Below are 20,044 nucleotides of genomic sequence, written 5' to 3'. Positions count from 1 at the left end.
ATCCTAAGAGGCACTTTATTGCATAGGATTTGGGGACTGTGGCTCTCTCCCCTTCCACTGCAAGGGCTAGGAGGAGAAGGGACATAGGGTGGGAGGAGTGGGAGAGAGCACAGGCAGGCACTTTCAGTGAGGACAGGATTCTCGGAAGGGGATGAGAAGCACTGGGGTCAGGCTGACACCAACCTACTCCTTTCCAGTACTGAGAAGCTAGTCCTGGGTGGCAGTGACTTGAGTGTGCTGTGGGGCTCCAGCCTAAGCAACTGGTGGTGCTTACACGTTTGCTGGGCTATAGCACAGCAGGTGTAGCTGCAGATTTTGGTCCCAGTGGCGTAACAGCAGGAAGAGACCCCGGGCTGCAGCCTTGAGGGCGGCCAGATCAAGGCCATCGGGCAGGTGCTGGGCCTGTAGCCAGCAGTCAGCCTTAGCTGCCGCCAGTTCCCACTCTCCAAAGGCAGCAGCACAGCGGTGCTCCAGCCACGCCAGCGCCACAGCTGTGGCCCAGGTCCGGCCCCGCAAATCAGCGCTGGTTGGCCCATCCCCCCGCTCTGAGGCCTCCGTGTCTGAACCCCGCCCACTGTCCACCTGGCCCAGACCCTCAGAACCCGAGCTGTGAGATGGACTGCAGGAGGCCATGGTGCTGTTGCCCTGGCCAACACCCTGGCCCAGAAGTGCCCAGGGAGATGAGGCTGAGGTGGGGCTGAGGCTGGCACGATGCACAGCAAAGGGTGAGGCTCGGCACAGACGCTCCTGTGGGATGTGCACTGCTGCACAAAAGGGTGCATCCAGACAGAAGGAGCCAGGTGCCTCCTGCAGCCGCACCTGAGGAGAGAGGAGGTGGGGGGAGAAGTGAGCTGAGACAGCGCCCTGGCTCTGGCAGTGCCACCCTCCACCTCCCGAGTCCTCACCAAGGGCAGGTAGTCATGGTTGCTGCCTTCACTGTTGCTGTCATTGGCCCGGCCTGGGTTACGGAGTCTGTGGCGCTCTGGACCTCTGGCTGCGCCACTGCCCAGGCTGAGCCTAGAGGGAGGCTGCAGGGGCAGGCAATGAGGATTTCTGGTGGGGGCTGCAAGATTCCCTGTAGCAGACTTGGAGTTGCTATTTTGGTCCAGGTTCCAGACACCTGCCAGAGAGCCTGCCTGAAGTCCTGTAACGGAGCCAGTCAGTGCCATTGGTGGTCCCCAAGCCTATTGCTCCCAACCCTTCCCCCAAATTTGAGTGTTACCTTTAGAGTGGACAACTGTGGGCAGAGCCACTGTATCTAAATGGCCCTGAGAGGCAGGAAGGGTGCTTGGGGGCTCGACTGGCTCTGCAGGGGCATATGAGACAGGGAGGTGTGTCTGGGAGGGTGGCCGATGTGGTGAGGGCCAGCACCTGAGAGGTCCACCCAGGAAGGACCCTACCTGAGCTCCGCACCTGCAGGGCGGAGGGCAAGACTTCCCTAGTGGTAGCATCCACAGCTACAGGGTAGGTGAAGCAGGAGGGGGCAGAGCTGACCTTGCTTGTCTGAAGGGCTCGGAGCCAGGACCTCCGGGCACGGCCTGTGAAACCAAGGAGCAGCATGCTGAACAGGAGGCGGTGCACTACCACCACCCACAATCTACAGAGGACTTTACAGAAAAAAATTTCAGTGCTCCCCACAGCTTCTCCACTTCTGTCCACTGAACAGAGTAGGGTTCCTTCTCAGGGAGAGCTTACATTCCCCAGCTTTGACAAGAAGTGGCTGAACCCTCCACCATAGCGGGGCTAGGCCCCCTGGCTACACAGAAACTGAACATCCTGGACGCCACCCAAAGGATGCACTGACTGGTGCCTTTTCCACTCACTCAGTTCAGACTGTCCAGTCAAACTTTTCTGCAGTGGAGGAAATGTGCCATAGGTGCACGCTCCAATGCAGTAGTCACTAATCATGTGTGACTATTAAGCATTTGGAGTGTGGTTACTGCAACGATTTGATTTTAACAGTCTTTCTGCATGACCAATTTGTTTTTATGTTATGGGCACTGAATCACTGGAAGATCATTCTCTCTGTGTTTGCTGCTAGGGACTTTGCCAGTTTTAGGTTCCCTGCTTGCAAAGGCAAATAATCTCATAGTGCATCTTTAATATAACATCATCCCCAACTTTTTTATTTCCCTTTTTTCTATTGCCCTGCTTAATATTTTTTTCTTCTCAATGTGGGAGAATCACTTCAAGTTGTTTGTGAGCAAGGTGACGTATAGGGTGATCATACAGACCTATACCTCTGCCACTCACCCTGGTCAGCCATGGTCTCTGTCCCTCTTCGGAGAGCCAGCTGCTCATTGTCCCGGACCACAGAGGCTGCTGTCAGCCGATGGAGTGCTTGGTCCCAAGCACCTTCTCTTTCAGTGGGTGATAGAGGCAATGAGCCATCTTCCTCAGACCCCCAGAGTGTCTCTAGCCCAACGCCCACCTCCCAGCACATAGGCTGCTCCCCACACAGGGCCCGGATCACCACATGGCAGTGTGGAGCCTGGGGAGGTGGTGGCACTGCTGGAGGGGCTAACTCCCCATTGGGGGGCACAGCCGTGAACAAGAAGGGTGGTTCCATTAACATGTCCCAATCCATGGGGGCTGGGGAGAGCAGGTTTCCTGGGGAGAGAAAAGGGCAAGGGCAGGAGCAGTGTGGTACCTGGGCCCCTCCCCAAGGCCTCCTTGGTGTTAGAACTCAGGCCCCCATCCAACCCTTACCTGAGTCGTCCAGGCCCTGTCCCCGCTGCTGCCCTGACTCAGGGCCTGGCCCATCTGGTGCTGTACCAAGAGAAGGGTGCTGGGAGTGGCCAGGGACTGGGTATACCCGGCCTGGGGGCGATGAGAGGCTTCGGCCAGCCAAAGCTGCTCTGCGTTGACGACCCAGCACCTCAGCACTCAAGGCTCCAGTCTGCATGTGAGAAGTGGGGTCCATTGGTCAAGGAATACAGAGCTCCTGGCCATCATACATACATACATACACAATTGCCCATATGCCCCTTTGAAACCTTGGATGGCTGCTTTCCACCCTTTGGAGGATAGCCAACTCCTTATGGCCTCTGGCCTCTTCCTAGTGTCATCTTGCTCCATGCCCTATTTCTCACTTGAGGTTGTTGCTTGTTTGTGTTTTTGTTCCTGTCTTCTCCCTCTTCGCCTGGCTAACTTCTACTTATTCTTCCAGATGTGGCTCTTGCTTTCTTGACTCCCTCACACAGGTTTAGTCACCCGGACTTAGAGCCCCCATAATACCATGTCCCTAGCTCATCACTGTGTGTTGCATGGTATCATCATTATAGATTTACACATCTATCTCTTCAGCTAGACTTAATAGTAACCACTGCTTGATTTATGGCATACAGCAAGTGGTCAGCATTTCCTAGGTACATGGTAGATGGGTGTGAACTGAATCTCACCTTGACTGGAGCCAGTGGGGGTGGAGGCAGGGGGCAGGAGCGGGAGCCTGCAGGTTCTCCCCAGGCCAGGCTGCGGCAGCCCTGCTGAGAAGGGAGATCCAGGGGAATACTGCCCTTGGAAGACCCAGGGCCCTGGGAGCCAGGGGACTCGCTGCTCCCTGTAGAACCTGGACCTGGCTCAGGGCTGGCAGAGCAGTGGGTGAGCACATACTGCTCGCGGATGTATGAGGACTGAAAGATGCGGTGCCATATGGCTGTGTCAGAGGAGAGGTTGGGTCCAGGATCTGTGACTGGGTCTGTCAGAGCATCAGCACCTGCTGGGAGCAGGAGAATGGATCCCAGTCCTGTTTCCCCCACTGCCCACTCCTCCTCCAACACAGCCACACGTATACCTGGGCACTCATTCTGCTCTGAGTCCCCAGCAGCCCATGGGCTGGACAGCTCCGCTGACATAGTGGTTGTTCCCAGAGGCTCCGAGGTGCCAGTGGGCTCAGTGCCAGGACTGGTGGCAGATGGCGCTTCCTCTGGGGATGGGAACACAGAGCCACCCAAGCTCTGCCAGCCAGGTTCTTGGCCCTAGAGAGGGATAGTCACTGGAAAAAAACCTGATCGCAGTTACACATTACCTCTTTTCAAGCAGGATTTAAAATGGCTCACTGCAAGAAGCTGTAAAGGTAAACCAAAAGTGTAAGCCTAGTGCTAAAGAGTAGCATATGTCATAGGGTCAATAGAGCTGCTGGGGCTGAGCTTCAGGTTTGGCCCTGAGCTTCCTGGAAGCCAGATAAAAAGGCAAATAGTCCATTAGATAGCTCTCATGATCAAAAAGAAGGAGGCATGCTTAGTTCTTCTAGAGAGGAGCTTTTCATAATAAGAATAACTATCATTTCTCAAACTCCTACTCTGTGTCAAATATTCTACCAAGAATGTGAATGTTATCACTTTCAATCACTACAACCCTATGAATAAAATCCATAAGAGGAAATGGGCTCAGAGAGGTTAAGTGACTTGCCCCAAATCAAATAGCCAGTACATAGCAGAGTTGAGATTTGAGATTTCATCTAGACTATGCTCTGTCTGTCCCTGAATGTCACAGGAAATAATCCAGATGGAGCTTTCTGTAGGGGCACCGTGTGAAGTAACAAGCAAGTTTTGAGAAAAACTTCACAGCGAGTGGTGGCACTATTCTCTGTGGCTGTGTGCTTTTGGGAACTTCGGTAAAAAGCCAAAGGCAACACTAGGGGACAACTCAGTGGAAGACCTCATGACAAGGGCAGGCTACAGTCACCTGGGGGGGTCCAGGGTGCTCTCTGGGGAGGCCTGCAGGGTAGCAGGACAGCAGCACAGGGAAAGGGAGAAGGGTTTTGAAGAGATGCAGGGGCTTCAGGCCTCCCTCCCACACCCCAGCCCAGGCCTACCCCTGGGGGACGTGGCCGGAAGCCATCCACCCTGAAGAGTGAGCAGTAACCGAGCAGCTGGTCCCCAGGGTAGAGTGCTGGGATCTCCCGGGGAGTCAGCAGTGCCTCCACCGCATCAGGCACAAACCAGTCCACAGAGATGTCACTCAAAGCGGGCTCCAGGGCCTTGCGCAGAGCCTGCACCAGCTGGGAGGAGTGGCCAGAGGGAGGACATGGGAGAGAAAGATGTGCTGCACAGAGGACAGAGCAGGAAGGTCCCCCTTTGCTGATGCCATGTGCCCCGCCCCTGGGCCGAGGGGAGGAGGATGAAGCTGAGGTCCAGAGAAGGAATAGGGGTAGGAGTAAGCAAGGGGACTGAGTGCTCAGTCCTCAGGACTTGGTCTGCCTGCTGGCCTGAGCTGTGCCACATAGGTGAGGCAAGACTTTTTAAGAATATGGCTTGGTACCAGGACAAAACTGAGAATAAGATTGCGGGGTAGTCAGAAGCTATGTGAGCCACACCTTTGGCCTCCTACATCACCCACAGCAGCTTCTCCCCTGATTGGCATCTAGGGAGAGGAGTGATCGGAGTAGGGGAGAAGTCCTGGTCTGGGTGCTCCCACGACCTAACACGGTTCTGTTTCAGACGCAGTGTAACTTGGGAGAAGGAGCAGGGTGTTGCAGGAGTAGGAAACAGGGCCAGGCTCAAGCTTACCATGGGCTGCAGTCTCTCCCCAGGCCTCAGGAAGTAGGCCTGGCCCCTACTGAGGGCAGACAGACCCTGGAGCAGCTGGGGGCAGGCAGGCCCTAGCCCAAAGGAGAAGCACCTGGTGAGGGAAGGGAAGAAGCTGTGACCTTCGAGAGCCTCAGTGGAGTAGGGGGTGGGGGTCCATCTCAGGCAGCTGGCTCTGCTTGTCCCATACCTGGCTGCCCCCCTGTGCCACCTCATGAGATCCAGAGTTTGGTGGGTAACAGTGGCCATGGGTGAGGCAGCAGTGAGCAGGAACAGCTGCCGGGGGTGGGCCTTATGCTGGGGCTGCCCCATGGCCCAGTCCAGAGCAGCCAGCACGTCTGGCGGACTGCCTGCAGCTGGCAGGGTCTCAACACTCTCACAGATCTGCTGCATGGTGTCCTGGAGAGAGAAGGCACGGGCTGAGCCGTACTGGGATGAGGCATCTCCACTAGGCCCCCAAATCCCTGGACCAGACTCACATCATTGCAAGGCTGGCTCTCTGAGAAGAGGGGCTGCACAGATGTGCCAAACATGGCCAGGTTGATGAGCGTCTGGGGTGGGAGTGACTTCACAGCCAAAACTATGGCATCCTGGGGAAGGACGGGGAGGGCAGCATGAGGCAGGCCTGGGGGACACCAGATGGCCTGCCTTCTCCAGACCCTGTGTGAAATGAGGGGCTGGCTGAGGAGAGGCTCTGTGTGAGACTGTGTGTGAGAAAGACCATGAGTGAGACCCTGGAGTGAGAGGGAGACTGAGTGTGCGTGAGAGACGTTTGCATATGTGACTCTGGAGGTGTATCTGGAACCTTGGGTTTAGGATTAAGTGCAACTGAATGTAGCATTACATATGAGAGAGGCTTTTGGACTCTGGGAGAGATGTATGTGAGTATGAGGAATAAAGAGGGGTGTGTGTGTCTGTTTTTGAGAGGCTGTCCCCAGCCCACCTCAGGCCTGCCCACACCATGTCCCCACAGGCCTTGTGTGCTACACTGCTGCCATCCAACAGGAAGAGGAGCTCCCGTGTAGCTGTGCCCAGGTGTCCAGGCTTGGAGCTCAGGTCTGGGCAGAAGCTCAGCACCAGCACAGGGTTCAGCAGGATGTCCTTGTGGAAGCGTCGCTGCAGGAACCACACCTGAGATGGGAGCCCCAGTCATCCTGGGCCAGGCTTTGTGCATCTCCAACCTGGGCCAGCAGCAGGACCTAGCCTTGGGGATCTTTTCTATCTAATTCACCCAGAGGGGGCACCTTTGTATCATCATTTACATAAAGGCAAAGGCAGAGGGGCTGGCCTCTGCCTATGTCAGTCCTACTCCCCATCATCAGAGATACAATCCAGGGATACTTGGGTGGGCCCTCCTGTGACAATACTCATCAGCCTTCTAGGATGGTGGTGGCAGCTACTGAGAGGTCCTGTTGAGAGCACAGGCCCCCACCCATCCCACCAGAAGGCTGATCACCTGCTCCTCATGCATAAATGCAGCCAGCAGTGAGACAGGGTGGCCAGAACCCCAGGCAGCCATACCTGCTGGTCTCCATCATTGTCCCTTCGCTGCAACCTCTGGAAATCCCGGCGGGCCCTCACCTGGGCCTCGTATTCTGCTGAACTCAGACTTCCAGCCTCCAGCATCAGGTGGGGCTGGTGGGGTTCTAAAGAGGAAGGGGACACAGCTCCATCAGGAAATTCCCTGTCTCTGGACCCAACTGTTCAATCCCACTGTCTGGGGAGGACCCTGCAGTTCTCACCTCCCTATATCACTGGGCCCACCCTCACAGATGACTCAAGTCTCTTTAGCTTGGGGCCCAGAAATCTGTTCTTGAAAAATCCTACCCAGGTTGTCCTGAAGCAGGTCAGAGCTGACCCACTGTGTGCCCCATTCTCTCACCACTTGGGTGCAGCAGGATCTCCAAGACCCGGTCACAGCGGTGGCCCTCTGCTAGTGTGACGCAGATGGTGGCTGCAGAGCTTGCATGAGGGGGTGCGTCTGCCCTCAAAGCATGAGAGGGGCTTTCTAGGCCTGAGGGACATAGAGGCAGGGAAGAGTGATGATTGCCCACCCCAAGTCAGTACCAACAGCACAAATATCACCTACCCAGACAACAGTGTGTGGCAAGGAACGTGACTGATTCAGCTCAGCTCTCAGAGCCTGATCTATAGGGTCAGATGGACCTGGGGGGATTTGCCTGCTTTCATGGGCTAGGAGGCTGATTCCCAGCTCTGTTCCTGGCTGGTTAGAGTTATACATCATTGTGATATAGCATCCTTCTCCACCTCTTGCACAAGGAACTCCACTTTATCACTTGGACCAGTCTCATAAGCATCTCTCTTCCCAGTGGTGAGTGGAGTGGGATATAAGTAAGTTACACTGACAAACCTAGGGGGTAGTGTGTGTAGACGTGGTCAGGAGTATTCCCACTGTGAGACAGGCAGTTCCTAAGGCTTAGGTCCCTGTCTTGTTTTTTCCTGTGTTCCTGCCAGCCCTGAGCTTTAAATGATTTCCCAGCTATGCTGGGAGGGGCACCCACCTGCCAGCAGGCATGGCCCAGTCACCAGCATCTCGAAGGAGAAGGTGTATGGGGCGGGGCAGCGGGCAGGGCCTGAGAACACATCCTGAGGGGCAGCTGGCTCCTCCCAGGCCAGCCCTTCCTCCTGAGAGCTGCCCACCCCGAAGCAGCTGGTGGGGCTGGAAGGGAGCATGAGGAGGGTCACTGGGCCACTACCAAGGCCCCTAACCCCCCTGGCTGACTGGCTCCAGACCTTCCCCACTCTTCCCATCTCCCAGAGCACCCTGCCAAAGCCCCCTCACCCGTACTAGACCCAGAGAAGCCGAGGGAGGGACGAAGAGAATCACCATAGGCCCAACCTGTCGTCACAGAGCCCCGGAGGCCTGGGGGGCCCCGGTGGGCCTGGTGGGGCCAGTGGGGTGAGCACAGAGGGCAGAGCCACGCGCAGTACCCCATCAGGCCTTGAGGGTAACTCCCGGCTGCTGCGCAGGGTCACTGTCATGGTGCCAGCTGCAGCGATGAGGCCAGTGGGCAGCACCAGTGTGGACCGGGCCTGGGCCAGATCCAGCACAAGATGACCTATGATGAGTGAGAAAAGGAGTCAGAGGAGGATGGTAGCTGAGAATACAGGGGAAAATAAGTATGGGAACATACACTGAGTCAGGTCACCCTGGACAAGGCGGACTTTGTGAGGTTGGAAGGACACTAGCTAATGTGTTGGTGAAGCAGGATGGAGGCATGAGATGAATGATCACAGAAGGAGAGACAGATTGGTGGTAGTTGGATCTGGCTGTCATCAGGGAATTGACATCACTGCTAAAGGATGGCTGAGGAGGAGAAGAGGCATGTCCATACCACCCCAATCCTAGGGCCCCATACAGTCTGCCCTGCTTCACCTGCCTGTCCCAGCCCATTGAACCCTTGGGCGTCCTCTTCTTAAAGGACCTTTCCTTGTGGACTGACATCTCCTGCCTGGGACCCACCCTATTCACAAATCCCCTACTCGTGAATAGTCATGGCTCTGCACTGCCCACTAGAAGTAGTTCTAGAAATTTCTACTTAAGAGTAGTTTAGGAGCAGTAATATGCTTGGAAGCTGGCTAGAGGATATAAAGCTGCATTTGTTTCCTAAGTACACCATTTTACTTAGATCATAGGTTTTTTGGGGGGACTGGTGGAGTTGTGGGGGTTACTGCTGCTAAAGGAAAAATGGCTGAGTGTGTACAGTGGCAGTCAAGGCCCTGCATGGTCTGGCCCCAGCCTTACTTCACCTCACTTTCCCACAATAATCTTATCTGTCCATTCTTCTGAGAAATATTTGCTGAATAAATGAAGGGAAGAAAAGGATGGAAGGAAAGAAGGTAAGAAGGGAAAAGGGGGTTTCCATCCCAGCCAGGGGAGGCTTGGGGACAGCCTGATACAGTGGAGAGGGCACAGGCAGCATCAGCTTTAGAATCTCAGCTCTGTGAGATCTAGGTCTGTCCTTTGGTAACTCTCCTGTTTTGAGGAGCCTCAGTTTCCTCATCTATAAAAATGGGGGTCATAATAACTTTATCTCAAAGATTATGGTGAGGAATAAATGAGAATGTATACAAAGCATCCAACATGTAGCAGGTCGTTGCTATTATTTTCATCACCTATAAAAAGGGGAAGGAGAACAGCATTTTTATTACATACCTCTCTGGATTCAAATGAGGTGGTACCAGTGATTGGGCTTTGTCAACTGTAAATCACTATAAACATGAGGTATTCTATTACTATCACTCAATATAAGTTACCTCCTAACTTTTTCCCTTAGACCAGTGCCCCTGTCTTGAGTACCTTTCTCCTCCTCTCCATCACCTCACACACTGCCTTTCAGTCAAATGCTAGCTCCACTTCCTTCTGGAACAATCCTGGGGCCTCAGCCCAGAGCTCACTTTGGCCTCTACCTACCTGCTGGGCTTATTTATGTCAACTCTCAGGAGCACTGGATTCTGTCCCTCTTCTTACCTGGTTGGCAAATCCTATGTGCAGGAATTAAATGAGTGTACAAATAAATAAATGAAAGAATGAAGTGCAAACCACAGAACTTAGCACAGGCAGGGATGGGTTTCCGTCCCCTCACCCAGCACTCACTGAGCCCCTTGGTGCCCCATTTCTCTAGAGATGCTGGGATTTGGAGATGACCAAAACCCCGTCCCAGGCTCAGGTGCTAATGCTCCAGATGGGGAGAGAGAAATGTGAACTGGCTGCTTTGTCTGTCTACCTGGCTGCAAACCTCAATCAAGCATGAGTGAGTCACACTGTCCCAGCACTTGGCGCACATCAGGTGCCCAGTCCACGACTGATTGAATAAGGGGACGGACGAATCAATGAATAAAAAAATCCGTGGCTGGAGAGGGACAAGGAGGAATGGGAAGGAGAGCGGGCAGGAACCGGAGTGCGGCTGGAGGCGGGGCCGGGGGTGCGCCCTGTACTCACCCCGCGCGCAGCGGCGCGGCATTGAGGCCCCCAACGCCGGGCCCAGCGCGGTGCAGCAAGAGGCCTGAGAGCGGCGGCGACTCTGCAGCTGGAAGGAGACGCGACGTCCAGCTGCCTCCGCTTCGAAGCCCGATACCACTTCGGCCTCCGCTAGCGGGTACACGAACACGCCTGGCGCAGTGCGCGGGGAGGGGCGGTTTGCACAGGCGGCGTCGGACCTCGCCCGGCACCCGCTCCCCACCAACCTGCGCCCCGCCCGGGTCTCACCGTCCACAGGCTGTGGTTGCGGGTTGTGGTAGGTGAGCCGGGCCCGCAGGCTGAGGCAGGGGCCGTTGGCGCAGGCCCGGACCCAAGAGTCCGTGAGGGGCAGCGGCGTCCAGCTGGAGGGGCAGTACAGGCCGGGCATCATGCCCCTGGGGGAGGGGGTGCTCGATGAAGGGGTACACAGGGTGAGTCCAGGGCGCCCCATCCCGCCCTCCTGAAAGCCCGTTGGAAGAATCTAACTCAGGCTCTAGGACGCGGACCTGCAGCGGGCGTCAGGCTGAGCAGGGGCCTCGAGGCGGCTGACAGGTGGCCAGGCGTGGGAGGGAGGGCGGGAGAGGGGATGGAAAGATGGGCATCCTCGCCCGTTACCTGGGAAGCCAGGGCAGGGCCCAGCTCCCGGCAGCGCGGGCGCCGCGGGAGCAGAGGGTTTATGATTAACTGGTGCTCTGGGCGCCCAGCAGTCCTGCCGCAGGCTTCTCCAGAGGCGGGGGCGCGGGTCACAGCGGTTCCGTCACCCGCTCCCGGCCCTCACCGCCGCCCCCGTACCTACCGGCCCCTCGGGGCTCCCCGCTGCAGCCAGCTGTCGAAGGCAGCGCGGGTGGAGAGGTGGAAGATGCTCTGGGTGGGGAGCAAGGGTTTAAAGGGCCAGCGTCTTCCTGGGTGCCGCGAGCACAGTGAGGGACAGCAGAGGTAGGATGGGGAGCCGAAGGGTCGTAGTCTTTCTCTCTCTCCCTCGCCTCATCTGCCCCGGGCGCTGAGAGGGGCTGCAGGCAGGAGTGGAGAGTCAAGCTGGGTCGGGAAGAACGAGATAGGGAAGCGACAGGAGGGGGTCCTTCGGAGGCAAGACCGGGAGAGGTGTTGGGACAGGCGATTCTGTGGGATCGCCCAGGGCACCTCTCCCCACCCGGCAGAATTGATCTGGCAGCGGGGAACCGCTGCAGTCGCCGCCGCCCCCACAGCCGAGCTGTCAGGGGATGCTGCGGGCTGGGTCTAGGGACTGTCCTCCTCCCCGCGGACAGCCCCAGCCTCACCGTCGCGTCCTCTGCGGAGTTCTGGGCACCACGATGGCACCAGGATGGATGGTGCCGCCTCCGCGCCCCGGGACGCAGGCAGTCCTTGTACCTGGCGGGCACCAGCTCCGGACTCCAGCTGCAGCCGCTCTGTGTCCGCGCAGGGGCGTCGGCCCGGCGGGTGCTGGTCCCGCCCCCGCTCGGAAAGGCCGCCCCTTCATTCCGCCTCCACCCCGCCCGCCGCTGCGGCGGGGCTGCTGTTCCCCCTACATTCTGGCGCGGTGCCGCCTCCGCGCCAGCCCCGGTCGCTCGAGCCAGACAGGGCACCGCAGTGCAGGGACCGCGTCGCAGCCGCCGCACAGTCCCCATCAATGCGGGATCGACCCTCCGAAGCCCCACCCTTTCCATCCTTCAGCAACTGGGGCATCCTGCAAGTGCAGGAGAGCTGCTCATTCTGCAGCCCCCCAGCACTGCAGTGACCCTAGCTCTCTCAGCATCATCCCATCCCCCGCCCTGGCTAGGCTTTCTATACTGCAGGGACCCTCCCTCATCACTGCAGCGAACCCCAGCGTCCCATAACCATAGGACACCCCCTACCCCATTCCTGCCAAGAAGTCAGCCCCTTTCCTTTATAAAGTGCTCCTTCATCACTGCAGAAACCTCCTCATCCCTGCAGTTATGTTCAGCTTCTGTGATCACTTCAGTGACTACCCACTCCAAGCAGGGATCTCCTATCACTACAGCACCTTCTCCCCACCCCCAAGCAGCTAGCCTTCCCATCACAGCTGTGCCATCTCCTCACTTTTTCTGAAGGGGGAAGGGTGGGCAAGATGGCCCCCTTAGGATATAATTCCCTGGTACCTTCAGTTGCCCACAGTCTTGGAAGTGAGGCCTTCCAGCCTGCAGAGTATTCTACTGGCTGTTGACTGCCCCCATCATAACAGTGACCCCACCCCATCACTGCCTCAGGAGAAAACATTCCTGCTTGTAAAAAAGTCCCTCCTTATTGGCAGAATTTTCTCACAGCTTGACAGTGTTTTGCTGCAAAACATTAGGGAGGTCTATAAAACCTCTCCTAGGATTCCCAAGGGGCGGTCTGGGAGCCCTGGGAAAGTGTCTATGTTTAGGGGTAACCCATGCAAGCTTTCTTGCAGAGGCCACACTTAGAATCTGCAAAGAGATCTTGAGGAGAGGTGGGAGTTGGAGGCAGCCAGTGGAGTGGACTTTCAAGATAGACTCAGGGTTCTGACCCTTCCCCATTTACTCTGTCCTTCTGATTCCAGTTGCTGTCACCATACTGGCCCCAGGAGCACTCTCCTGCCTCCTTAAGCACCTGAACCCTCACCCCCAATCCTTTCCCTTGCTCAAATCACTTAGCAAGGTGGAGATAACCCAGCCTTTTCCCAGTGAACATCATGGATGGAAATTAACAAGGATGATGCAGGAAGTGTAGAGACCAACACGAGGATCCAGCTCACAGGAAGCTCCAGCTGGGTCTCAGCCCTGTTCTTTCCACACCATCTGAGCCATGGTTCCATTGACCCCTCTCCTCCCTTCTCTGCTGAACTCACCCCCAGCCTCATTCTGAGTGAGGGTCCCTCTTACAGGTATAGGGGAGAAACAGTGGTTTGTGAGTGGGCTGACGGGCCCTTCAGGGGATCCAGGTCTCCAGCCAGGACAGCCCTGACCCTGAGGGCTCCATGAAGTCCAGGAAGTGGCCACCTCCCTGTGGGTGTTTTGTACTCTGCCTCTTCTGCAAATGAACCAAGAGCTACAGGCCACCATGAAGCTGCAGGGACCAGTCAAGAGGGCTTAAAGGTAATGGAAAAAGAGGTCCTTGTCTTCAGTCCTGACTAGAACTTGGAAGTAAGACAGTCTTCCAGGAAGACGGTGTCCCAGTCAGAGGCTAGATAACACATTGGTAGAAGCCAAGCTTTTCTAGGAAGCTGCACCAGATCTGAGATCCTTCTGGAAAGGATGGAAAGGCAGGTCAGCAGCTCAAGAGGGCAAGAGACATCTAGCATCCTGCAGGAAGGGGCAGGGCAGTGCAGGTTACATGGCACTAGGGAAAAGGGTGGCTTTGTACAGCAGCAAGAAGTGTCTCTGAGATCCATCTAGGAGGCACTCTGGTGGCGGGCATAGCAGGCAGCTGAGGACAGGAAGGGACAGCACAAACCAGGTTCCAGAGGTGGAGGAGATCCTAAGCAGGGCTGAGGAATGGCATGGAGTGTGAGTGGTCTGCTATGTACCAGGCATAGGGGAAAGGGTAGAGAATATAGAGCTAAAGAAGCATAGCCTCTTTTTTAAAAGGCTCCTACTTTAGTAAAAAAGGCAAATATACAGCTACAGTACATTAGCATGAGTGGTGTGTTATAGATATCAGGAAAGCTTTTAACAGGGAAGTTTTAGGAGGAGCACCTAACCTGGTGGCGGTGGGGAGGTGCCATTTAAGCTGAGTCCTATATGGGAGTTAAGCAGTGAGGGGGAAGATGTTTCAGGCAGAGGGATCAGCTGGTCAAAGGGTGAGAGAGCTAGAGGGAATAAGGAAAGTAGGTGTTTATTTGTTTTTCTCTTAGTTAATATTTGTCAGGCATTTACTATAAGCATTTACTACACTAAGCATGTATTACCTCTTTTAATGGTCAAAATAGCCCAAGAAATAGGTACTATGATGATTTTACAGATGAGAAAACTGAAGCCCTGATGAGGTAGGTAACTTGCTCATCATAAACTCATAAAGTGGCAGAGAGAAGATGTTAAACTCAAACAGTCTGGTGGCACAACCCATGTTTTTAACCCACTACACAATATGGTTTTCTTGATGTTTATTTCTTTTTTATTTTCCCTAAATCTCTCTTTTTTTCAAAAAATTAAAAAATGGTGATATAATTGATATATAAATTACATTACTTTTAGGTGTATAACCTAATGATTTGATATAGGTATATATTATGAAATGATAACCACAATAAGTTAAATTAATGTCCATTCAGAGTTCCTGAATTTCTTAACACACTTCCTTTTCAAAATTCCCATTAGTCTTGGCTGGCCTTAAAAAAAAAGGAACTGCTAGAGAAAGGACTGTTCTCACTGTCATGGCAGGGGGGCCTAGTGACAGGCAGAAGTGGGAGCTGGTGGGGCCCAGGCACGGAAGGAGACAGGAGCGGGTGATCAGGAGCTAGAGCCCTCTTTCTCTTCTTAAGCTGGGTTGAGTCCTAGGCATGCTCCCTCCTCCTACAACAGGGCCTGGCACACAGCAGGTGCCAGACAACTATTGGCTGACGCAGTTGAAGTGATGATGTGAGGAAACACACAGGCTCTGTTAGTGAAATTGACCTTGTTTTCTAATCTCTGTGTGGAGTAGGCAGCTGGGCCACCAAGGTGCCTGTCCAGGACATCTGCTCACCTTGGCCATCTCCAAGCTGGCCTGTACAGTGCTGCTTTTCCAAGAGGGAGGATTCAAACTCACCCCTCAACTCAGGCTAACTCTGCCCAGGTCAGGGCTGGAACATGTTAACGACCTTTACCAAGGGTGGTGGTGCTGGGGGCAGGGGTAAGGGAAACCTGAAGGATTCAGCCTTGGAAAATAACCCTCAGCTAGGTAATCTGTTGGACAACACAGCTGAATTGTCTTCTGTTTGTGGGCTGCCTCCCTGCCTTTGGGGGCAGTGGTCTTGCTCCACCCAGCCTCAAAAGCATCTGCACTCTCAGATTTCAGCTCCAGAAGCATCAGGTTTAGAGAAAGAGAAAAGTTTTGCCTCCTGCCTGTCTCAAGCTTGATTTCCAAAATCCCAGCCCTTGTCTAACAGCCCTGATCGGAAGCTGGCTTAGTTCATTCGTTCATTTATTCACTCAACAAACATTTCTTTTTGTAGCCTACTATGTGCTAGAGCTAAAGCTACAGCAGGAAGCAAGGCAGTGGTGGATCCCACCCCTCATGAAAGACATCAAACAAATCATACACTTAATTTTTAAATTCATTCAAAAATAACTTCAAAATTTATACAAAAATTGCAAGAATAGCATTTTTTTCTACACCCTTTGAAAATATGTTTATATATGCCATGCCTCTTTACCACTAAATACTTCAATGTGTGTTTCTGAAGAACAAGGATACTCTTATTACAGAAACACAGAATAGTTGTCAAATTCAACAAACTTAACATTGAATCAATGCTACTATCAAAACTATGGTCAAATCCCAATTTAATTACTTGTTGGAAAAATGCCCTTCATAGATATCCCCCTCCCCCCTATCCAATCCAGGATCACACATTGCATATAGTTGATAGTTCTCTTTATAGTCTTCTCTTATCAGAAATACATTTCTCATTCTTTTTGTCTTTCACAATACTGACATTTTTGAAGAGTGCTAGGCAGTCATTTTCTAGTTTGGGTTTGGCAGCTGTTTGCTCATGATTAGATTTAGGATATTCATTTTTGGCAGGAATACCACTAAAGTTGTGGTGTATCCTTCTCACTTTGGGATATATTACATCAGGATGTGCATAGCAGTTACTGTTAGTGGTGATGTTAACTTCGGTCATTTGATTAAGGGCTCTCGAGAGAAACAAACCAATAGGAGATGTATCTCTATCTCTATCATCTATGTATATTTCTGTGTTTATTTATTATAAGAAATCAGCTTGCCCAATTACAGAGGCTAGAAAGTTCAAATTTGCAGTGTAGGCCAGCAGGCTGGAGACCCAGAAGAGCTGATGGTACAGATAAAATCTGAAGGCGGTGTGCTGGAGAATCCCCTCTTGCTGGAGAGTCAGTCTTTTTGTTCTATTCAGGCTTCCAACTGATTGAATGAGGCCCACCCACATTATGGAGGGCAGTCTACTTACTTACAGTTGGCCAATTTAATTGTTAATCTCATCCAAATCCATCCTCCAAGTTGGCACATGAAATGAACTATCACGATTAACATCTGCCAAGCTTTTCTACTGTAATGCTACTGTTTTTTTTAATTAAATAAGTACTTCTGTAGGGAGATAGTTTGACTATGTAACTATCCTGATCTTCATTATAATGTTATCTACAACTTTTAACATCCATTAATGTCCCAATAAACATTTTATGTCAGTTTTATTGAGATATAATTTACATACAACAACATTCACAATTTTTTATTATGGTAAAGTATAGAATATATAAATAAAATTTACCATTAGTGATATTTAGAACATTCACAATATTGTACAACCATCAGTACAATCTAATTGTACTGGCCCTAAAAGGAAACCCCATGCTCATTAAATAGTCACTCTCCATTCTCCTCTGCTCTCCATCCCTGGAAACTCCTAATATGTTTTCTGTCTCCACAGACTCCCTATTACAGATATTCGATATAAACAGAATCATATAATACATGGCCTTTTGTGTCTGGCTTCTTTCACTTAGTATAATGTTTTCAAGGTTGTGTTGTAGAGGATATATCCATACTTCATTCCTTTAATGGCTGAATAATATTCCATTGTATAGCTAGTCACATATGGTTCATCCATTCATCAGTTGATAGACATTTGGCCTTTTTCCACCTTTCGGCTGTTGTGGATAGAGCTGCAATTAACATTTGTGTACAAGTTTTTGTTTGAATACCTATTTTCAGTTCTTTTTGGTAACTCCCAGAGGTGAATTTGATATATCATATGGTAATTCTATGTTTAACTTATTGAGGTTTTTCATACATAGTAAATAATTCCAACCAGCAATCTACAAGTGTCTCAATTTCTCCACATCCTTGCCAACACAAATCAAAATCTCAATTTATTGTTTTCTCCTTTTACAGACCATGCTTTTGGTGTCATGTTAAGAACTCTTCACCAAGCCCTAGATCCCAAAGATTTTCTCCTATTAGCTTCTAAACACTTTATAGTTTTACAATTTAAATGTTTGACCCACTTGAAATAATCTTTATATGAAGGTTTAGGTCAAGGATTCTTTATCGTTGTTGGTTTTTTGGGGGGTTTTTTTGCCTGTGGATATCTGATTGCTCCAGCATCATTTGTTAAAAAGACTATCCTTCCACCAATGAATTTTTTCTGCACCTTTGTCAAAAATCAGTTGGCTGTACTTGTTTGGGACTGTTTCTTGGTTCTCTGTCCTGCTCCATCAGTGTGCATGTCTGTGTCTCTGCCCACACCAAAAATCCTGATTACTGTATATATATATATATGTCATGTAATTGTATAGACTGATTCCTCCTACTTTGTTATTTTCCAAATTGTTTTAGTTATTCTAATTTCTTTGTTTTTCCATATAAATTTTAGAATAACCTTGTCTATATCTACAAAACATTTTTCTGGGACAGTGATAGTAATTGCATTAAACCTGTATATCAACTTAGGGAAAAGTGACATCTTTATTATATTGACTCTTCCAATCCCAAATGTGGTATGTTTGTCCATTGTTGGATTTATTTCTTTATCTATTTGTATGTAATTATGATAATGATTCAAGAAAGTACATGTTTTTATGCAATTATCATGATAAGGGAACTTGGCCTGCTCTTGAGGGGTAGGGTCAGAGATAGCTACTCTGAGCACTGAGATCTGAAGGAATAAGAACTAGCTAGGCAGAGAGGATAGGGGAGAAGGTTTCCCCAGAGGGAACAGTGTGTGTACAGGCCCTGGGCTGGGAGAAAACTTAGAGCCTTACAGGGAATAAGGGAGAGTTTATGTGGCTGGTGACCTGAAAGCAAAGGGGAGAGTGAAGCAAGGTAGTCTGGAGGGGTGTGGGTAAAATTGCAATATTTCCAGGATCTCTCGCCTGGCCTTAGTGAATCTCCATATCAATAGGTGTTTCTAAGGGGTGGCGAGAAGTAGACATCTCCAGGTGATTACAAGGGTGAGGGGAGCGAGGGTATATCTGGACTGGAGAGGTTTGGTGGGGTCCTCATTTGCAGCCTGGTTGTGAGAGACACAGGTGAGCAAAAGTGGACGACTGCTTGTAAGCAATAAACAGGTTTCTCCCACTTTATTTCTCCCTTTGATTTCAGCTTCAAATGTTATTTGCCCCAGGCTGGGAACATATGTTCCCCCCAGAGTTACAAGGGGTCTGTAGTTATTGGATTATCTAAGGCTTTAGAACCTTGCTAAGGGTTTTCAGATTTTCTTAAAAACTAGACGAAAGCCATTAGAGGGGCTTTAAGTTAGGAAATAATGCATCATGCAGGGCTTATTTCAATTTAATTAACCAATAAATTAATTATCTATAACTTTATTTTATCTTAATTGTGGTTAAATATACATAACAAAATTTTCCACCTTTTTTGTCTCCCTACCTCTATTTTTTGTTGTTGTTCTTAAAATTATGTTTGGAGTTGACAAAATAATATATTAGTTTCAGGTGTTCAAACCACCTTAACCACTTTTAAGTACACAGTTCTGTGGCATTAAGTACATTCACATTGTTGTGCCTTAGTTATTTATTTTTTTATCTTTTTATTTTATATTACTAAAAAAATTTTTTTTGGTACTATTAATCTACAATTACATGAGCAACATTATGTTTACTAGACTCCCCCCAACATCAAGTCCCCACCACATACCCCATTACAGTCACTGTCCATCAGCGTAGTAAGATGCTATAGAGTCACTACTTGTCTTCTCTGTGTTGTACAGCCCTCCTCATGCCCTCACCCACATTATGTGTGCTAATCATAATGCCCCTTTTTCCCCTTATCCCTCCCTTCCCACCCATCCTCCCCAGTCCCTTTCCCTTTCGTAGCTATTAGTCCATTCTTGGGTTCTGTGAGCCTGCTGCTGTTTTTTCCCTTCAGTTTTTTTCTTTGTTCTTATACTCTACATATGAGTGAAATCATTTGATACTCGTCTTTTTCCGCCTGGCTTATTTCACTGAGCATAACACCCTCTAGCTCCATCCATGTTGCTGCAAATTGTAGGATTTGTTTTCTTCTTATGGCTGAATAATATTCCATTGTGTATATGTACCACATCTTCTTGATCCATTCATCTACTGATGGACACTTAGGTTGCTTCCATTTCTTGGCTATTGCAAATAGTGCTGCAATAAACACAAGGGTGCATATGTCTTTATCAAACTGGGCTCTGCATTCTTAGGGTAAATTCCTAGGAGTGGAATTCCTGCGTCAAATGGTATTTCTATTTTGAGCTTTTTGAGGAACCTCCATACTGCTTTCCACAATGGTTGAACTAGCTTACATTCCCACCAGCAGTGTAGGAGGGTTCCCCTTTCTCCACATCCTCACCAACATTTGTTATTGTTTGTCTTTTGGGTGGCGGCCATCCTAA

At 51.1% G+C, this 20,044-nt stretch overlaps 1 protein-coding gene across 7 annotated transcripts; it reads right to left on the bottom strand.

Annotated features, from left to right (window-relative positions):
• Positions 1–66: 66 nt before the first annotated feature.
• Positions 67–12,062, bottom strand: VWA5B2 (von Willebrand factor A domain containing 5B2). 7 transcript variants are annotated; one of them, XM_057500557.1, is made up of 21 exons: positions 11,787–12,062; positions 11,302–11,544; positions 10,759–10,904; positions 10,492–10,662; positions 8,389–8,608; positions 8,051–8,208; positions 7,411–7,542; positions 7,050–7,174; positions 6,504–6,659; positions 6,008–6,118; positions 5,719–5,927; positions 5,511–5,622; positions 4,817–5,002; positions 3,794–3,977; positions 3,402–3,718; positions 2,710–2,899; positions 2,254–2,610; positions 1,401–1,538; positions 1,223–1,306; positions 906–1,144; positions 67–819 (listed from the first exon to the last, which is right to left on the bottom strand). In XM_057500557.1, exons 1-21 carry the CDS (start codon positions 11,984–11,986, stop codon positions 271–273), a joined length of 4,227 nt encoding a protein of 1,408 aa, XP_057356540.1. In that variant the 5' UTR covers positions 11,987–12,062; the 3' UTR covers positions 67–270. The 7 variants fall into 7 exon arrangements, with proteins under 7 accessions (XP_057356540.1, XP_036731243.2, XP_036731237.2 ...); XM_036875348.2 differs by having other exon boundaries at positions 3,402–3,715; positions 11,787–12,060; XM_036875342.2 differs by having other exon boundaries at positions 3,402–3,977.
• Positions 12,063–20,044: the final 7,982 nt, after the last annotated feature.

The sequence above is a fragment of the Manis pentadactyla genome, chromosome 1 (assembly GCF_030020395.1).
Source record: "Manis pentadactyla isolate mManPen7 chromosome 1, mManPen7.hap1, whole genome shotgun sequence".
NCBI classification, from domain to species: domain Eukaryota; kingdom Metazoa; phylum Chordata; class Mammalia; order Pholidota; family Manidae; genus Manis; species Manis pentadactyla.
Note: the sequence above shows the minus strand (reverse complement) of the source record. Positions and strands in the feature narration are given on the sequence as shown.

What these genes read in the sequence shown, in the direction of transcription:
- VWA5B2 (XM_036875342.2), bottom strand. Translation starts at nt 11,986, where the DNA reads ATGAAGGGGCGGCCTTTCCGAGCGGGGGCGGGACCAGCACCCGCCGGG. An exon ending in GCAACCACAGCCTGTGGACG is followed by an intron (nt 10,663 to 10,758) that starts GTGAGACCCGGG and finishes GCACTGCGCCAG; the next exon opens with GCGTGTTCGTGTACCCGCTA. An exon ending in TGGCACAGGGGGGCAGCCAG is followed by an intron (nt 5,623 to 5,718) that starts GTATGGGACAAG and finishes TTCCCTCACCAG; the next exon opens with GTGCTTCTCCTTTGGGCTAG.